Genomic DNA, 18,648 nt, shown 5'->3' with positions numbered 1-18,648 from the left:
AATTAATGTGATTAATGAAGTGCTGATTGAGTCATTAATGATGAACACCTGCTGATAACAAACACAATCGCTGAAGAAAACATCATCAATGAGAAGTCACCCTAATAGTGTTTAGTGTTTCCTTTAGTTAGGCTCTTAACCTTAATTTCTACATTTAATAATTTTTAGTTAGTTGTAATAGTGTGTTTTTGAATCACATTTCTAACGGCCAATGAAAAGCAAATTATCCTGTCTCATAGCTAATGCATCATCAAATTTGTGATGATTATAGGAGACTTGTCAATGTTTTGTTATTTTAATTATGCGTCACAGCTATCTAGTAATAGCTTCTAAGAAAGCTATTTTCACAGATTAAAAAGTTTTAATTTTTAAATCTTTCAGACATCAAGAATTAGCTTATGAATCTCAACAATGAGTAGCTTTTTAAACTGTTGAGAGTGTATTTTCATTATAAGATGTACTAAGCTGGCACGGGATGTCAATATAACGTCAGATTGATGTTGGACACTTACGTGATACGACGTTGGATAGACGTAACATTTTGGTTGGAAATGAAAATTTAGTAGATGTCAACACCCAATGTCAGATTGACGTCAATCTCCAACGTTGGTCTAACGTTGCACACTGGTAACACTTGGTCAATTTAAATTTCCTAGCTAAGAAAAGTCACTATCATGGTGATCAGTGTTTCCTTGAGTTGAGCTCTTGACCCTTGACCTTCTTATATACATTTGATTGCCGCTGTGTGTTTAAAGTGCATTTGTTGTTTTAGACTGTGTGTTTTTGAAGTATTTTTGCATTGGCAAGGCAAATGAGAATTTCATTGAAAGGTGTTGGTTGTTAAAATATCCATGATCCTGTAGTTTGATTCACTGATCTCATCTAGATTGCATGCTGTGCTGCTGAAAGAACATTATTATAGTGGAAGAGAATTTGCTTGCATTTTGATGTATAATATGATTTGTGAAAGCTGGACGCAAATAAGCTGGACGCAAGCAAATTCACTTACACTATAATGTTCTTTCAGGAGCACAATCTAGATGAGATCAGTGAATCAAACTACAAGATGATGGATATTTTAACAACCAAACAACAAAATTCTCATTTGCATTGCCACAGCAAAACTACTTTAAAAACACACAGATTTTAAAGCAACAAATGTACTTCTAACACACAGCGGCAATGAAATTTATCTTAAAAAAAGTCAAGGGTCAAGAGCTCAACTCAAGGAAACACTGATCACCATGATGGTGACTTTTCTTAGCTAGGGAATTTAAGTTGGACCAAGTGTTACCAGTGTGCAACGTTAGACCAACGTTGGAGATTGACGTCAGCCTGACGTTGGGTGTTGACGTCTACCAGATTTTCATTTCCAACCAAAATGTTACGTCTATCCAACGTCGTATCGCGTAAGTGTCCAACATCAATCTGACGTCATATTGACGTCCGGTGCCAGCTGGGTATATATAACTAAATCAAATACCATCAGTAGGAAAACAATAATATTGAGCTTTGTTTTGCTGTTATAAATGCTATAACCAAAAATAGATAAAAGAAAAAATCTAGGATAAGTGACCAATCATCACTTCATTAATCACCTTAATTATCTCATTAACTTTAACTCTGCTTCAGTGTTACTTTTTGACACTCTGAGGTTTTGCTGTGTAGAGGTGTAAAATGTATCTGGATTGCACTGATTTGAATTGTTTGAATTGTCAATATTATTGACTTTTGTTTGCAGACTTCTGATTGGGGTTGCCAGATTGGGTTGTTTTTAGGCATTGCATTTTATAAGGTAATTTTGGTGAACAAAACCCAAGTGCATTTACTTAAAGGGGTCATATGGTGCGAAAGAATACGTATTTTTCTGTGTCTTTGGTGTGTTATAAGTTGCCCATGCATGTATTAGACACGTAAAATAGCAAAAATTAAAGTCGGAACAAAAGATGCATTCTATCTAAAAGCGAATGCTCACCCAGACCTGCCTGAAACACCTCTACATCAGTTTGTGGTATAATTTGACTAAGACCACCCAAATATACAGGTATATCCAAGTAAGGTGGGTGTACCTGTCAGTAAAATTGCTTTGGAACCTGATATTGCAAATATGGTAATAGACATTACATTAGTGCCTCAGAAACACACGATTACAGCTAACAAAAAACTTAGCATAATAAATCAAGGGTAAGAGCCCAACTAAAGGAAACACAAAACACTATTATGGTGACTTCTTATTGATCTTTTTTTCTTCAGAGATTGTGTTTGTTAACAGCAGGTGTTCATCATTAATGACTCAATCTTCACTTCATTATCTCATTAACTTGTTCATGTGTTCAATAGGGAGACATCTAAAATATTCTGTCATGGGGGCCCTGAGGACTGGAGTTGGGAACCACTGAAATAGGGTGTTAAAAGAAACACTGAAGCAGTGTTGAAGATAATGAGATAATGAAGTTATTCATTAAGTGATGATTGATCATTAATGATGAACACCTGCAGTTAACAAACACAATCACTGAAGAAAACATCAACAATAAGAAGTCACCCTGATAGTGTTTAGTATTTCCTTTAGTTGGGCTCTTGATCCTTGATTTCTAGTAATTAGAGTTTTTCTCCAGTTGTAATTTATGAGTGTCTTTACTACAGCGAAAGCAAAGTAAAAAGAAGCAAAATGATGAAGGTGATAAATGGTTAAGAGCAGCAACATTATCTATTAATGTGTAGCTGTATCCAATTATTGTTGAAGGGATCAAAATTTCTCAACCACTTAAACACACAGACATCAAGAATCTGTGAATGAATCTCAATAATGGTGAAAATCAACAACAAAAACTTTATACAGCAATGCATTCTGAGTAACATCATAGTAGGGCTGTCATGATAAACCAACGGTAAATATCACATGATTTATGCACAGCTTTTGAGTGAAGTACAGGAAAATGCTGCTGCATCCGAAAGCCAGAGGGCGCTCTTGTGCGGAAACTCCAAATACGCACTGCAGAAGAAGACAATAACACGTTCTAGAATCTAGGAAATGCCTATGGACATCTTTTTATCACTGTTACTCAAGCCTCATCAGGAATTTTTATGATAATAAAGTAATATTTATAATGATCATGTTTGATGGGTGTTGCTTTTTCAAATGCACATTATAAGCGACTCAAACTCGCACTGCTTTTAGATCGAGCAGTATTTCCTACTGATCCCAGAGACATGCTTCACGGACAAGCTACGCATTAACAAAAATATCAACACATTGCCAGCTCGATTACAATAGGATTTAGTGGTATCGTGATAAATTATCGTGCAGTCCTACATCATAGTACAAAACTCCTCTATGACTCCCAGCATGCATTGCAGTTGATCTGTTCATCTAAATAATTCCGTTGCTTGTAACCATCATTGAGGTTTGTATGAAGAGTGTTGATGTCTAGATGTATCTTAGTGAGAGTGTTAATTTTTTGGGCAAGTAATTGTTTCTCTAGACTGATTTAAGTGATCTTTCTCCTACAGCAGCATTATTTATGTGATATTTAAAGCATTTTATGTTCTTGTTCATGTTTTCTTCAGTGATTGTGTTTGTTAACAGCAGGTGTTCAACATTAATGACCAATCATCACTTAATTAATCACCTCGTTATCTCATTATCTTCAACACTGAGTCAGTGTTGTTCTCTTACTGACACTTGAACAGACTTGTGTTCATCGTGGAGACTGGTCTTGCAAGGCAGCCCCGTTAAAACGAACTTGGATGGACGTGCCGCAGTGTCTTCTGGGACTTCAAGCGGGGTCAAGCATTCGATGCATCCTTGATATCGAGAACACATCAGGATACGTTCATGCGTTCTCTGTTCTTGAGTATAGGAACAGACTTTGACGGTTATTGATGACGTAGAGCGAGAACTTGAGGACACAAGGCCGCTGAACAATGCATATTGAGAAACGGCCAGAATCTTAGAACTGCTTTGAATGTACCGTTGAGAGATCTTTGAAAAATAAGGTGATATTAAATGCTTTTTTGACCTTGGATGCATTCAAACATGTGGTTGGGGACTCCAATACAATATTAGGACACTTAAAAAACTGGCTCTTTAAATGCAACTGATGCATGATCTGAGTTTTCATGGTGGGTTGACAGCCTCTGGTAGTATGGTAGTAGTAAGCCTAGCAGTTAAAATATTAAACTAAATATTGATTAAATGTTTTGGGCGTTTTTTGTGCATTGCAGCACAAAAGTATTGAGCAGGTTTTGGGCTGGAAACCATCTGCTCTATCTGGAAATGCTGAATCTGGTCTTAGTTTGTGACTAGATAGTTGCTCTTAGTTGTGATCATTGAGACATCCCTTGAAACTAATGCAGAAATTGGTAATATTGGGTTTGCTCCTCAGCAGAAATAACCCAGATTCAAAATAGTGCACTGGGTACCCTTTATTTAAGTACATTTCCATAATGTGCTTTATTGTCACACATCAAATTTGTACTTAATATACTAAGCATTTCCATTTGCTCTTCATTTAATCCCAATAATGTCTAGGAAAAATGAGAGAGATATTAAAGAGGTGTCACTGGTGAATTCTCATTCTTATTGGTTTCCAAGAAGTATCCTAGACCAGTGGTTCTCAAACTGGGGGCAAAACAAAAACAAAACGTTTTGAGAACTTTTTTCGAGAAAAAGTTTGAGACAATTTTAGTATAATTTTCACATGGACACAGGACTAAAGCTATAATTAAAATCAACCAATATTAACAGCTGAAGGTATGTTCTTAACATTTTAAGTATTATTATGCTACTGCTATGCAAATATAAAGTGACTAGTCAATCAAAACGAATTGCAGACTAGAGTAAATTAGAATTTAATGAACACAGGAATTTGTGTAACAATGCAATGAAGCATAGTGACATAAAGCAAGGAGAAAGGTGACCTTTCAGTGCTGAAAACAGGAAAGGGTGTAGCACGCTTAAAATACTGCAGAGGATGTCATACTGCTAGAGATATGCGCGCTCCGCCCCCCACCCCCACCACACACATGCACAGACACACACATGTCTGGTTTACTATCTCCGTGGGGACAGTCCATAGGCGTAATGTTTTTTATACTGTACAAACTGCATATTTTATCAGCTACCCCACGGTGACACGAGTCCCCATGTGTTGGTGTGCATTCAGGTTTAAGTCACACACACACACAGTTAGGCGAGGAAACGAAAATATGCTATGTGTAATGTCCAGTGAATATTTCATTTATGTAAATGTAAAATACCTGTTTGTGTTTGGCCAGACACTGAATTCTGTATCTCCCCAACCTCTGTTACAACACTAATGTTATAGAGCCGTCCAGGAATGAGTTTTTTTATAACATACGAGGTTGCTGTACTAGCAAGCGTTGAATTCCAGGTTAAAAGTGTGGTCCTGCCATCTATTAGCACAATCCAAAACCGCTCCGTTTTGCCTGGGCCAGGATACCAGGAAATGTTCAAACAGGTTGAATTAGCTAAGAATTGGAGATTTTCCACTTCTGATGGCCCTAAACATAAGAAACAAAGACATACCATCATCAGTCAAAGATAATTAAATGGCTAATATCATAAAACAATTTGTGTAAAAAAATCTATTTCTTTAGTGCAATGTGAAATCACGTTTACTTTGATGTTAACACTGCTTGCATTACACAACCTATGCTATTGTATTTATATTAGAATTTATATTAACACACGATCATTAAGATCAAGTATATTTGACTATTACTATTAAACATCTTTAATCATCTCTAAACATGGTGTAATGATTTAGAAATTGCCAGGTCTTCATGAGATTTTACTATGGGTTTTCACAATAAAATATTGTATTTAGTGTTAACCCTAACAGTACTGTGAAATAGTCATCTTGCTTTGATTTAGGTTACACAGCAAAACTGTATAAATTTCATTGGATAATTGAATGAATAACGAAGTGATCATTGAGTTATTCGTAATGAACACTTGCTGCTTCCGGGTGTACGTGTGTTCACCACTTGCTGTGCGTGTATTCACTACTCTCTGGATGGGTTAAATGCAGAGGTCACATTTCGGGTATGGGTCACCATACTTGACAAATAGGTCACTTCACTTCACTTAAGAGCAGAATCACTGAAAAATGAACAAAACAGAAAAAAACAACTTAAATGAACATCAACTAAAAAACAGATGAACACATAAAATCTGTCAAGATCTTATCAGAGGAGAATTAAATACAAAAACCATTACCATATTACAGACACCACTTTCACTTTTTGCTATCACCTTCTTACAAAACCTCTTATTAAGAATGAACAGAAGGTTGCTTTGTTGAAATGGTCACATGGTTTTTAGTTTTCTTTGTGAAACTTTTGTTCAGTATGTACTTTAAATTGCTTTACTAATTGCTTCCGTTTTTGACTATAAAGACTAATCATCTTAAATTTACTGCTGTATGATACCAGTTTATGAAGATCAGAAACCAAAAGTATGTGTCAGAAGTGTTGAAAAACAACTCTTATTACTAACTCATACTGTGATAAGAATAACAACATTATTTGATAAAAAAATGAGAAATTAAAACATAAGTAATCAAACTACAAACCTCAATAATGGTGACAATTAACAAACTGTTCAGATAAACACATCAACTAAAGAAAAGTGTACGAGAGTTCAGCCGGATATTTTTTTCACTATTCAATATCACTTTTGCACCTGCAATTAATGTTGAAACAAATCACCATTATTGTGATCAGTGTTTGCTTTAGTTGGGTTCTTGACTCTTGAGTTTAATGTTAAATTTTATTTACTGTCTAACACACATGTTGAGGAAAAGAAAATTAAGATACAGTGACATCAGAAAACGATAGTTACTTCATCACAAAGAGTGATGAGTGTGATATGTTATTAATATGTGCAATTCACAAATATAGCAGTGTTATGGACCACTAACAGAGTAAGTTATTTTCACAAAATTGTTACTCTTCTGAATCGGTGTATGAATCTCAACAATGGTGACAATCATCAAACTAAATCAGATAAACAGATCAACTGCAATGCATGCTGGGAGTCATGAATGAGTTTTGTACTATGATGTTACCCAGCATGCATTGCAGCATGAAGCTTTCTTTCTGTTGATTGTCACCATTGTTGAGATTCATACACCAATTCTTCATGTCTAACTGATTCAGAAATGATTCGAAAAAGTTTTGTGAAAATCATTTATTCTGTAAATTGTCCATAAACTGCTTAAATCTTTTTAAACTGTGGCATAACTCCACATTCACATATTAAAAACACAAGACAATCGAAAGTAACTTACAGAACTTCATTGTGATGAAATAACGATCATTTTCTGATCTCACTGGATTTTAGTTTTCTTTGTCATAACATATGTGTTAGACAGTAAAGAAAACTTGACATTAAGCTCAAGAGTCAAGAGCCCAACTAAAGCAAACACTGATCACAACAATGGTGGTTTGTTTCAACATTAATTGCAGGTGCAAAAGTGATATTGATTCAATGCAATTAACATTGACCAATCAGCTATTTTTTAACATTGATTCAATGGTTGCTTGCTGTCTGGGCATCCATGTGGGAAGGTACAATATGTGTACCTTTGAGGGTACTGCCCCAGTGACAAGCCATTGTACCCCTAAAGGTACAAATCTGCCACATTTTTTCTGACAGTGCAGAGAAAAAACAGTAGAATTTAACAGTAACATCTCATTTTAATCAGAACTGTCAAATTCCATAAAAATGCATACATTGACACCTAATGTACATGTTCTTTAACTGATTAAATGTGTTACTGGAGAAAACACTCTATTTCCTTTAAATTAAAGTAATTGTTGTATATTGTTAACCTGACATGTCCTTTAAAAAATGTTCATGTTTATTTTTTTGTCAGAGTTGGATAAAGTGTATATTTACTGAAAAATCCATTAGAATTTCACAGCCATATCACATTTTTTATCATAACTGTAAAAAATATTTAAAAAACACACATTGACACCAAATATAGTCTATATTTTCCCAGTTGAATTTAGCAGCGGCTACATGTACTAGTTGTGTTATATATTCTATTTACACCACGTAGAATTCACAGTTCTTTGTGATAAATGTAAATATTAATTAGATGCTATCTATACACTGTCAAAAATAAATGTATTTTTACAAGGAAAATGCAGTATTACGTAACAGTATTTTCACATTTTTTTATTAAAATAGTAAAATTCCATAAAACGCCATACATTTACACCAAATTGACATTTTTTCATGTTACTGAAAAAAAACGATATTTTCTTTTAAACAAAAGTAATGATCATGAAATATGAAAATGCACTTCTGTCCTCTAGTGGTGATCTTTCTCTGATGAAGTGAGTTTGACGGCTTGAGCAGAATATATTGTTTTTACTCATCCAATCAATCACAGTAGAAAACATGAACCACACCCACTATTCTTCCTCATTCAATATTACGTTTCATTGTAATATACATTTATTTGATCCAATGAACACAGAGAAAGATATTTGGAAGAATGTTAGCAATTTTCAGTTCTGGGACATCATCTAATACCATAGTAGGAAAAAATATAGCGTTTTTTTTGTTCTGTTGAACACATAATGAGATATTTTGAAGAATTTAGGAAAACAAAGAGTTCTCGGGCACCTTTGACTACCATTTAATTCTTCCTACTATGGTAGTCAATGATTTCCTAGAACTGAAAATTACTAAATTCTTCCAAATATCTTTCTCTGTGTTTATCGGAACAAAGTAATTTATACAGGTATGAAATTACATAAGGGTGAGTAAATGATAACAGAATTTTCATTTTTTTGGGTGAACTATCCCAGATAGCAAGCAACCATTGAATCAATGTAAAAAATAGTTGATTTCTCAATGGTAATTGCATTGAATCAATATCACTTTTGCAACCGCAATTAATGTTGAAAATCTTTTGAAATTTCAACAAATTACCATTATTGTGATCAGTGTTTGCTTTAGTTGGGCTCTGACTCTGGACTTTCTTTAAAACTGCTCTTATCTCTTTCAATGTTTGCAGTAGTGTTCTAATAAGAATACTTGTACATTGCTAAAATGAGATGTTTTGAAGTTTTCAATTTTCTTTTTATGATAAGTGTCAGACAGTGATAGTTTTCTTCTTGGTTGTTAAGCTTCTTGATATGATATTGTGGTTTCGTTAATGACTCACGTTGAATTTGATTCACAATTATGAAAGTACAGAGGTGACAAAATCGGAATTCTTATTACCAGCTGTAGGACTGTGATGAAAGTGAAAGTAATTAAGCGCGCAGCTCAGTCAAATGTTTACAATCTCTGATAACCAAACACTACTCCAGCGGCTCTTCCTCTTCTCTAAGGAGGGACTCGCCCCTTTTTGGTGTATTCCTTTGGGAGGAGGTGTTTCAAAAACTTGGAATAGTGACATAATTTCCCCGTTCACCATCCAGCCATTCTCTGTAGTTCTTGAAGAGCGAATTCAGTTAAAGACAATTTCTCGCTTGGCATTGAACTTTGTGCTTTATCAGTTAGCAGATATTGTTTATGCTCTAACAGCAACATTACGCACTAACTAAAGTTTGAAAAGTGGCATCACGACAAATGGCCACATTAAGAAAAAGTTGCTGACACAGGCAGACATCAACACTCATCATAAAAACCTCAACAATGGTGACAATCATCAAACTAATTCAGATAAACAGATCAACTGCAATGCATGCTCAAAGTCATGAATGAGTTTTGTACTATGGCGTTACCCAGCATGAATCGCAGCATGAAGCTTTCTTTTGTTGATTGTCACCATTGTTGAGATTCATACTTCTCCGAACAGATTCAGAAATTTAACGTTTTTGAGAAAATCATTTATTCTGTTACTTGTCCATAACACTGCTATAATTTCTTTAAACTCTGTCAAAACTCCACATTCATGTAGTAATAACATTGCTATATCATAAGTTGTTTAAAGAACTTCAATGTGATTAAATATCTATAATTTTCTGATCCCACTGGATCTAACTTCTCTTTGCCACAAAATATGTGTTTTACACACATGGACAACTAAAGAAAACATGACATTAGAGTTGAAGAGTCAAGAGTCCAACTAAATCAAACACTGATCACAATAATGGTGATTTGTTGAAATTTCAACATTTTTCAACATTAACTGCGGGTGCAAAAGTGATATTGATTCGATGCAATTAACATTGACAAATCAGCTATTTTTTAACATTGATTCAATTTTTGCTTGCTTTCTGAAATCCCTTTAATAGAACAACATTCAAACGTTAAATGTGATTTATAACCATCCAAATATTTTTGGGAGCCACTGTACATGTTATCTAAGTCTCCCTATAATCAGATTGACCCTCTAATGGGGGTAAGAAGTCTGTACATGTTGGAACAAAAGAACAATGAGGCAGGAAGGGAGGGGGAGGACTGACCCACAGTCAAGCTTCTGTTTTGGATTCCAGCCCAGACACGTACATATAGTTACAGCCCATTATCAGCACAGACCAAACTTTCCTCACATTTAATTTAACATTATGACACTCAGTCATTTGCACTTGCCTACATATAAGTCTGGTTTTATATAATCTGTTGCTATGCAGTTCTAAGTGTTTTGAGTGATTCTGTGCATTGTGCATAGGGTGCTGTGGGTGCTTACCAGGGCATTGTTATGAAGTTCTGTGTGGTTCTTCTGATGGGGAAGTTCCTGAAGTGTTATAGGTTGTTGCTAGAGTGTTTTTTAGAGGTTGCAATTGTGTTGCTATGCAGTTCTGAGTAATTTTGATAAGTTGTTGGTATGGGAGTGTTTTGGGTGAGTCTGATAAGCACATTTCTATAGGGCAGTGGTTTTCAACCTGTGGGCCGCGGCCCCCTAGTGGGCCGCAAAAGTATTGCAGGGGGGCCGCCAATTATTCATAGAAATACTATTGTTAATATGTAAAAATGTCTAGTCATGATTAAATATAATTTGAGAAATATAATTAAATAACAAGAAATAAATAATAAACTGTTACTATGCATTCACTATTGGAGCTCACTGATTGGTGTATTAACAACCCGCCAATTTATCTTACACATTTCTGCTGCATACATGCTACAGTAGATTTAAACATGGATAAATGGTTGTCAACGGGATCGCTGAAAAGGACAAATACAGACGTTTCTTCATCTACAAGTAAGCATGACGCTGAAAAGACTCAAAATAAACCTAAACGAAGAAAATACAGTAGTGACTACCTAGCGCTAGGTTTCACATGTGTGGGAACGGAGAACGAGCAGCTACCGCTCTGTGTTGTATGCACAGAAGTCTTGTCAAATGAAGCATTGAAACCAAACAAACTACGACGACACTTGGAGACAAAACATAGCGAATATGCGTCCAAGCCTATTGAGTTTTTTGAGAACAAACTTAAAGAGTACCAAAGCAGGAAAAAAACTCTTGAAACTGCGTTCTCTAGCAACGACAACAGTAAAGCAGTGGAGGCATCTTATCGTGTTGCCAAACTCATCGCAAAGGCTGGAAAACCTCACACAATTGGTGAAAACTTGATTTTACCTGCCGCAAAAGAAATGATTAGCGTGATGTGTGGAGACAAAGCTCGCAAGCAGTTAAATCTGATTTCACTTTCAGATAATACAGTTGAGAGAAGAATAAATGAAATGGCAGAAGATATAACTCAGAAGTTGGTTAAAAACATTCGAGAGAGTCCTTTTTATGCCCTACAGTTGGATGAATCGACTGATATAGCAAACCTTTCCAACCTTCTTGCCTTTGTACGGTATGTACATAATGGACAACTACAAGAGGATTTCCTTTTCTGTAAGCCGCTGCCGGGTCAATCAACTGCCCAAGCCATATTTGATATTTTGAATGCATTCATTGTTTCAAATGGAATTGATTGGTCTAAATGCGTGGGTCTGAGCACAGACGGAGCAAGAGCCATGACTGGGCATCGCAACGGACTCGTTGCGCGCGTGAAAACACTTGCACCGCTCGTGAGCTCCGTACACTGCAGTATTCATCGGGAAGCACTAGCGACCAAGAAGATGCCCACAGATCTCAAATGTGTCTTGGATGAGGCTGTTAAAATAGTAAATTTCATAAAGACTAGGCCCCTTCAGTCACGTTTGTTTCGACTTCTCTGTGAGGAAATGGGAAGTGACCATGTTCAGCTTCTTCTACACACTGAGGTACGATGGCTTTCACGAGGCAGAGTCCTTACTCGTCTCTTCGAATTACGCAACGAAGCACAGATTTTTTTATCCGACTCAAAATGCCCCCTTTCTGACCGCCTCAGTGACTTTGAGTGGCTTGCAAAATTGTCCTATCTTTCTGATATTTTCAATCACCTAAATGGGGTGAATTTGAGTCTTCAAGGCAAATCAGTGACAGCGTTTCAAGTCCAAAATAAAATCGAAGCCACAATAAAGAAACTGGACATTTGGGCCAGGCGAATTTGCAAATCACACGCCGAATTGTTTGAGAATTTGTCACATTTTTTGACAGAAGAAGCAACGAGCCTACCCGCTTCGGTTAAAAAGCTGATTGAAGAGCATCTCCAAGGATTGAAGAGCCAGTTGCGTGACTACTTTCCATCTCTAGATGTCCAGGTAACCTGGATGGAAAATCCTTTTGCAAACTTGTGTGAGGGATCCGTCACAAGTTTAAGTGCAAAAGAGCATGACAGCCTCATTGACTTATCTTGTGACAGTGCTTTAAAATTAACGTTTTCTCAAAAATCTTTGACTGATTTTTGGATTCATACTCTCTCTGAGTATCCTGATCTTTCTGACAAAGCTCTGAGGTTTTTGATGCCATTTCCGACAACATACTTATGCGAAGCTGGATTTTCTGCATTGGTGGCACTCAAGACAAAATACCGGAATAAGCTTAACGTCGAGCCTGATCTCCGCTTGCAACTTTCTTCACTCCAGCCCGACATACAGCGCTTAGTAAATGCTAAACAACATCAACCTTCGCATTAGGTGAGTGACATAGATTTAGCCTATGATTGTTTATGATGTCTGATTGTTAAGTGATTTTTTGATATCAGTTTAGCTTGGTTGTTCGCTCTGTACGTGCTTTCGATTTGCGCTTGTCACTCGCGCCTGACTCTAATCTTGCTTTGTCCAGTGCCCCAGTTCTCTTCTTTGCCGGTTTTGACTGTTTGTGACGGCTCAACCCTGCTTTTTCTGTTCCCTCTGACTGATTGCTCCGCTAACGGTCTACCCGCTGCCGACCTCTGCCTGGATTTGGTTTTCCGTTCACTTAAGAAGTGTCAACCCGAGTCTCATGGGGCTTGGTGACTTGTTATGTACATTTTTATGTTTATTCAATTAATTACCAGTTCATTCAATAAAGACAGGTAACAGTAATGCTTCTGAGTACTCAATTACCAACACGACACAAATAGCGGGTTCATTAACAAAATAGCAGTGGGCCGCGGAAACATTTGTGTTTGGTTGTGTGGGCCGTGAGATAATAAAGGTTGGGAACCACTGCTATAGGGTGTTCTGCATTGTTGCTATAGTTGCTTGTTGGTCAAGGTCAAAGGACCTCAGCCACAAGACTCTGGACTCTAGACTCTGAGGGTATACTCTCACTTGTCCCGGTTGCTCTCAACTGTGCCAGTAGGCGATTGTCCCCCGCTCCCCACTCCCCCGCTGGCCTGCGCTCACATTGCTCTTTACCATCCACAACTGGGCACGCTTTCATCATTACCATGCGACTGCTTAGAATCAAACGTAAACAAAGCGATCCCTATCAGCACAACGGAATCCAACGCAATGTTCAGTCTGGGGCTTATTAGAGGTGTTTAACTTCATTCGTGCACTGCACAGACCGATCTGCTTTGATGTCATTGTCATACGAGAGTGTAAATGGCTCATTATGCTTTTAAATCACCCTCTCGTACTTTATTATCATAAAGCCTATCGTTACACACGTTGGATTATGTTTGAGAAACCTGGAGTAGTTTTGGCTGCGATGACACACACCTGCACATGTAATTGTGCTGTTTATCCATTTTTTACGGTGACAGCTTAATCTCAGGGAGGAATATAAACAGTCGCATAATTCACGTCATGCTTTCAGTTCTGCACGCCGGCGCGATTTGTGCTCACACTACATGTGTACCACGCCCGAGCCCAACCGCACCGTGCTCTGGCCCACCTCTTCCAAGCGAGCCAGGGACCACTAACGAACCATGCCCTGGTGCGATATGGAGCGATCACTCTAATCAAATGAACTGGGCTTTGGGGGTCAAACGTGCTCGGGCACAGTTCAGATTGCCTAGTGAGAGTACACCCTGATTCACAGTCTTTTGTAAATATATTGATTTTTTTTAAACAACAAAAAAACTATACCTGGCCCTTTACAGTAACAACTTTCCTATAAATATTCTATAATTTTCTCACCCTCATGCCATCCCTGATGTATATGACTTTACACAACTGGGTTTTTGCATGTTGTAGTTTTGAATGTCTCTATAGAGATGTCGTAATATTTAGTTACAAAACATTGTTTGCTTGTTTTATTCATTCTTAATGCCATTCCAGCATAGGCTATATTCATGGCGAGAACCGGTCAATTCATACACAAGTCTGTTCAATACAGTTACACAAGTTGGGGGGGGACAATTTGGAATCCTCAATCAACCTCACCTGCATGTATTTGGGCTGTGAGAGGAAACTGGAGCACCCAGAGTAAACCCACGCTCAGTGTAATGTGTGTCAGTTTTATTTTATGTGTACGCTGTAAAAAATGTAAGTCAATGTATTATTTTGCATATGATAAATAAGATGCAGTGTTAATCAACAGAAAGTGTTTGAGGTTGAGCAGTTACTTGACCAATGTTTTTGGCAGAGGTGGGACCAAGTCATTGTTTTCAAGTCACAAGTAAGTCTCAAGTCTTTGCATTCAAGTCCTCAAATCCCAATCAAGTCCTGAATGTTAATGGAACTGAATCAATATCACTTTTGTGCCAACAAAAATCACCATTATTGTGATCAGTGTTTGCTTTAGTTGGGCTTTTTGACTCTTTTATTTTAGTATTAAATTAGTTTTCTTTGGCTGTTGTAGCTGTATTAAAATCCTATCATTGGGTCAAAGCAAGCTTATACAGAGGCTCACTTCTGTTTAAACTTATAATCATATATTTATCTATCATGTAACTTGTTTTTGAGCATTTCTGTCTTAGTGCACAAGTGTTCTTTCTGAAAAACTATTATTCCACTGAATAAATAACTTAATCGAAGTCAACGATCAGGAGCCCAACTAAAGCAAACACTGATCACAATAATGGTAATTTTTGTGGGCACAAAAGTGATATTGTTTCAGGTCCATTAACATTCAGGACTTGCAACCTGACTTGGACTCGCCTCTCTTGACTTGGGACTTGAGACTTGAATGCAAAGACTTGAGACTTAATTGTGACTTGAAAACAGTGACTTGGTCCCATCTCTTGTTTTTGGTCTCTCTTGAATCAAGGATGTGTTTAATTCTGCTAAGATTCTGCTAAATAATTAAAAATATTGTTTATATAAAAATATTAACTTATTATATAACGTTTATTTTCATTTATTTATTTATTATGAATATTTATCCAAAACACTTTAAATGAGTATCATTTATAATGGACATATGTGCTTTTTGGCATGAGGGTGACTTTCATTTTTGAATAAACTTTTCCTTTAAACAACTGAATGCCATTTTGGAATTTGTCTTACTAAGATACTTTAAAATACAAAGTAAACTACAATATTTTTTTAATGGATCATGGATTCCTTACTAGTTGGCAGGGACAGAGTCTGTTGCATCTGTTGCTTTTCATCCATCCTTGATGTGATGTTCAGGTGGTACCAGGTTCCAGGATCCAAATTCTCAATTTTGCATTCAACATGTGAGAGACGTTCCCGGGCCGGTTGACATTCGTTTGAGTCTTTGTGTTGGTCCCTGACAAAAACACTGTACTGGCATATACCATCTTCGTTATTCAATGTGATGATTATAGACTTTGTGGTGGAAATGGTCTTGACAAGTTTGATGCTACATTGCCGTGTATATACCATCATGGTACTCTGAAAAAAAAAGAAAATAATCCTCACTGGCTGGCAAAAAAATGAAAGATTTACATCTGGACATAAAAAAGTACAGATGTTGTACAGTAGTTGAGAAATGATATGTTTCCTGACAAATTTCATTGTTTTTTTAAATAATTTTAATCGTTTTTATTTAGTGCCGGTTATATTATTATAGTTGATAATGTAGTTTTCTGAACTCATTAATTAACACATTAACAGTTTAACATTAATTAACTTTTTTTAATAAATAATACAGCAATTTCACTACATTAACAACATATATTTACAAATATTAATTTTAACAAAAAAATTGTTTAAACATCTTAAGCGTTTGACTTAAAATTACATTTTCAGAAGTTTGTTAAAACTTACCAAGATTACACATGCTACCAATGCAGCTAGATGAATGGCTTTATTCCTCAGCATGGTTATTATTGGTTTTTAGATGGTTATGGTAGGTACATTGAAATCTTGTTGCAAAAAGCGGATCATTCTTTGGTGTACAATCCACATCCAGTATGAGAGAACCTCCGTGGGAACTGCTCACTTTCACTCATCAGCCGCAGCAATCAGTAACATGTGTAGGAAAAACAATCCCGTCTCTAAAGGATATCCTTAATCAAAGGTCTACTAAAAGTTTTCAGTAGCCAGACGCAGACACGTCATAAAGTCTTCTAGCGTTTGTTTTCATCTATTATACTCCATCTTTTCTCCAATGTTTAAAAGGTGGCAAAAATATTTCCTGCAACATACTGTATGAGCTTTAGATTGTTTTAGGTCATAAATGCCAGTGAATTGGAACTTTCACTGGAAAAATAGATGCCAATGACTTTGTTCTCCAAAAATACTGTGCAGTCCAGCCTCTTTCCTTCCTGTGTGCTCAGCGCTCCCACAGAAGGATGTGTTTAAATATGTTTTGACGAAAAAATAAAAAGATTTTATAAAGCTTTACAGTGATGTCTAGGGTGAAGTCTGAACCTTAACATTCATTTAGGTTTTGCATTTATGTAACTTAGGATATGTGCGTGCCCAACTGAAGGAGGGGTTTGTCTATAAATCATCATGTAATTAACAGAAACAAAAGGTTATGCATTTTTAAGATAAAAAGTTGTACTTACCTTATCACCACCTATTACGACCTATTTGTGGTACAATGCTACATTTTGTGGAATACATGGAATCAATTACCCTGTTTGTCATTCTGACAGCACACATAGAGTCCTGTGTGACCAATGATGAAGCTGAACGATCCTCTGATGAAACTGAACAGACCAATATGGTGAAACTGAACAATCTAACGATGAACAGACCAAACAAATAAAATATATATGGTAAGAAATAATCATTTAATATCAATTATACACTTAAGTTTTCTTTTATGTTGTTCCAAGCATGTATAACTGTCCTCATTGAAGATATTGAAAAAGATTTAGAAATAAGAGACATCATTTTTAATTTTGGTTAAATTTTCCCTTTAACCTATCCACAATAGACTTACAAGAGAGCATGGGACATTGTAAGAATTCTCGGGGAGCCTATATCGTTGGTTATCAGGGGCCAAGTCCCGAAGCTTCTATTGGTATTCTTCTTCTTTTTCTTCTTAAAGAGTACATTCCTCGAGATCATAAAAAATACATTTCATGAAGTGTTTAATTTTGCCGTGTTTGAATGTAAGCAATATGCCAAGTTGTAAATCCGAAGGTGAACGAATAACAAAGTTATTAGCTTATAAAAAAGGTAATCGACTCTGAATCACGCGAACAAGCCATGACCTGTCCGAATCTTTAACCACAATGTACCTACGTCACTAGAAAAATCCCCGCCTACTGACTGCGAAAACTTAACTCTCTCCTCCCCAAACACTGTACTAGCTCGTTCGTGACGTGTGCATCATGTCTAAGAGAAGCTGTGTTCTATGTAGTGAAACAAAGTCAGTCTTATTTTCACTACCAAAGGAAGAACTTCTGAGGAAAAAATGGTTACTATTTATTTTTCAAACGACACCAAAGGAGTATAAACCGAACATTTTACTTTGCGTGCGTCATTTTACCGAAGATTGCTTCATCAATCTTGGCGCCTTTACTGCAGGATACATTAAACGTCTTTCCTTAAAAGATGTTGCAATACCAACTTTATTTGGACCTGTAAGCAACCTGTAAGTGTGACTCTTTATTTTTGTCTTTACTTAAAATTAAATTTGTGTGACGTTATCTCATGTCTGTGTTTAGCTAACGTTACCGTTATTTTTGGGGTTGTTACTGTTTGTTTACCTAACGTTAGCTATAAACTCGTTGCGCTAATGTAAGTGTTCAACCATATTAACTCGCAAAGTCTTTATTTCAAGAACTGCGTGGTGTACTATAGTTATAATAACATCTGAAGATACGAACACCGTACACTGTATGCCGTGATAACTAACTGTTACAAGAGAAGTGTCTAAAACAGTCCTTTTTCTTACTGGCATCTGTATAAGGATTAAAGAATGATTCGTCAGACTCGGGCTCGAACTGGTAAGGTAAAATCGACGCCATCTCTCACTATAC

The 18,648-nt window shown here is 36.4% G+C and overlaps 1 protein-coding gene across 1 annotated transcript in view; it reads right to left on the bottom strand.

Moving 5' to 3' along the window:
* Nucleotides 1–16,928, bottom strand: part of ptprb (protein tyrosine phosphatase receptor type b) — a 58,361-nt gene extending 41,433 nt beyond the window's left edge. The window contains 3 exon segments of the mRNA XM_057327015.1: nucleotides 5,263–5,526; nucleotides 15,814–16,102; nucleotides 16,478–16,928. Coding sequence (XP_057182998.1) covers nucleotides 5,263–5,526; nucleotides 15,814–16,102; nucleotides 16,478–16,531 — 607 coding nt within the window. The 5' untranslated portion in view covers nucleotides 16,532–16,928.
* Between the last annotated feature and the right edge of the window lie 1,720 nt (nucleotides 16,929–18,648).

The sequence above is a fragment of the Triplophysa rosa genome, unplaced genomic scaffold (genome assembly GCF_024868665.1).
Source record: "Triplophysa rosa unplaced genomic scaffold, Trosa_1v2 scaffold159_ERROPOS166867, whole genome shotgun sequence".
NCBI classification, from domain to species: Eukaryota; Metazoa; Chordata; class Actinopteri; order Cypriniformes; family Nemacheilidae; genus Triplophysa; species Triplophysa rosa.
The sequence above is the reverse complement of the archived record's forward strand: the minus strand, read 5'-3'. Positions and strand labels throughout refer to the sequence as shown.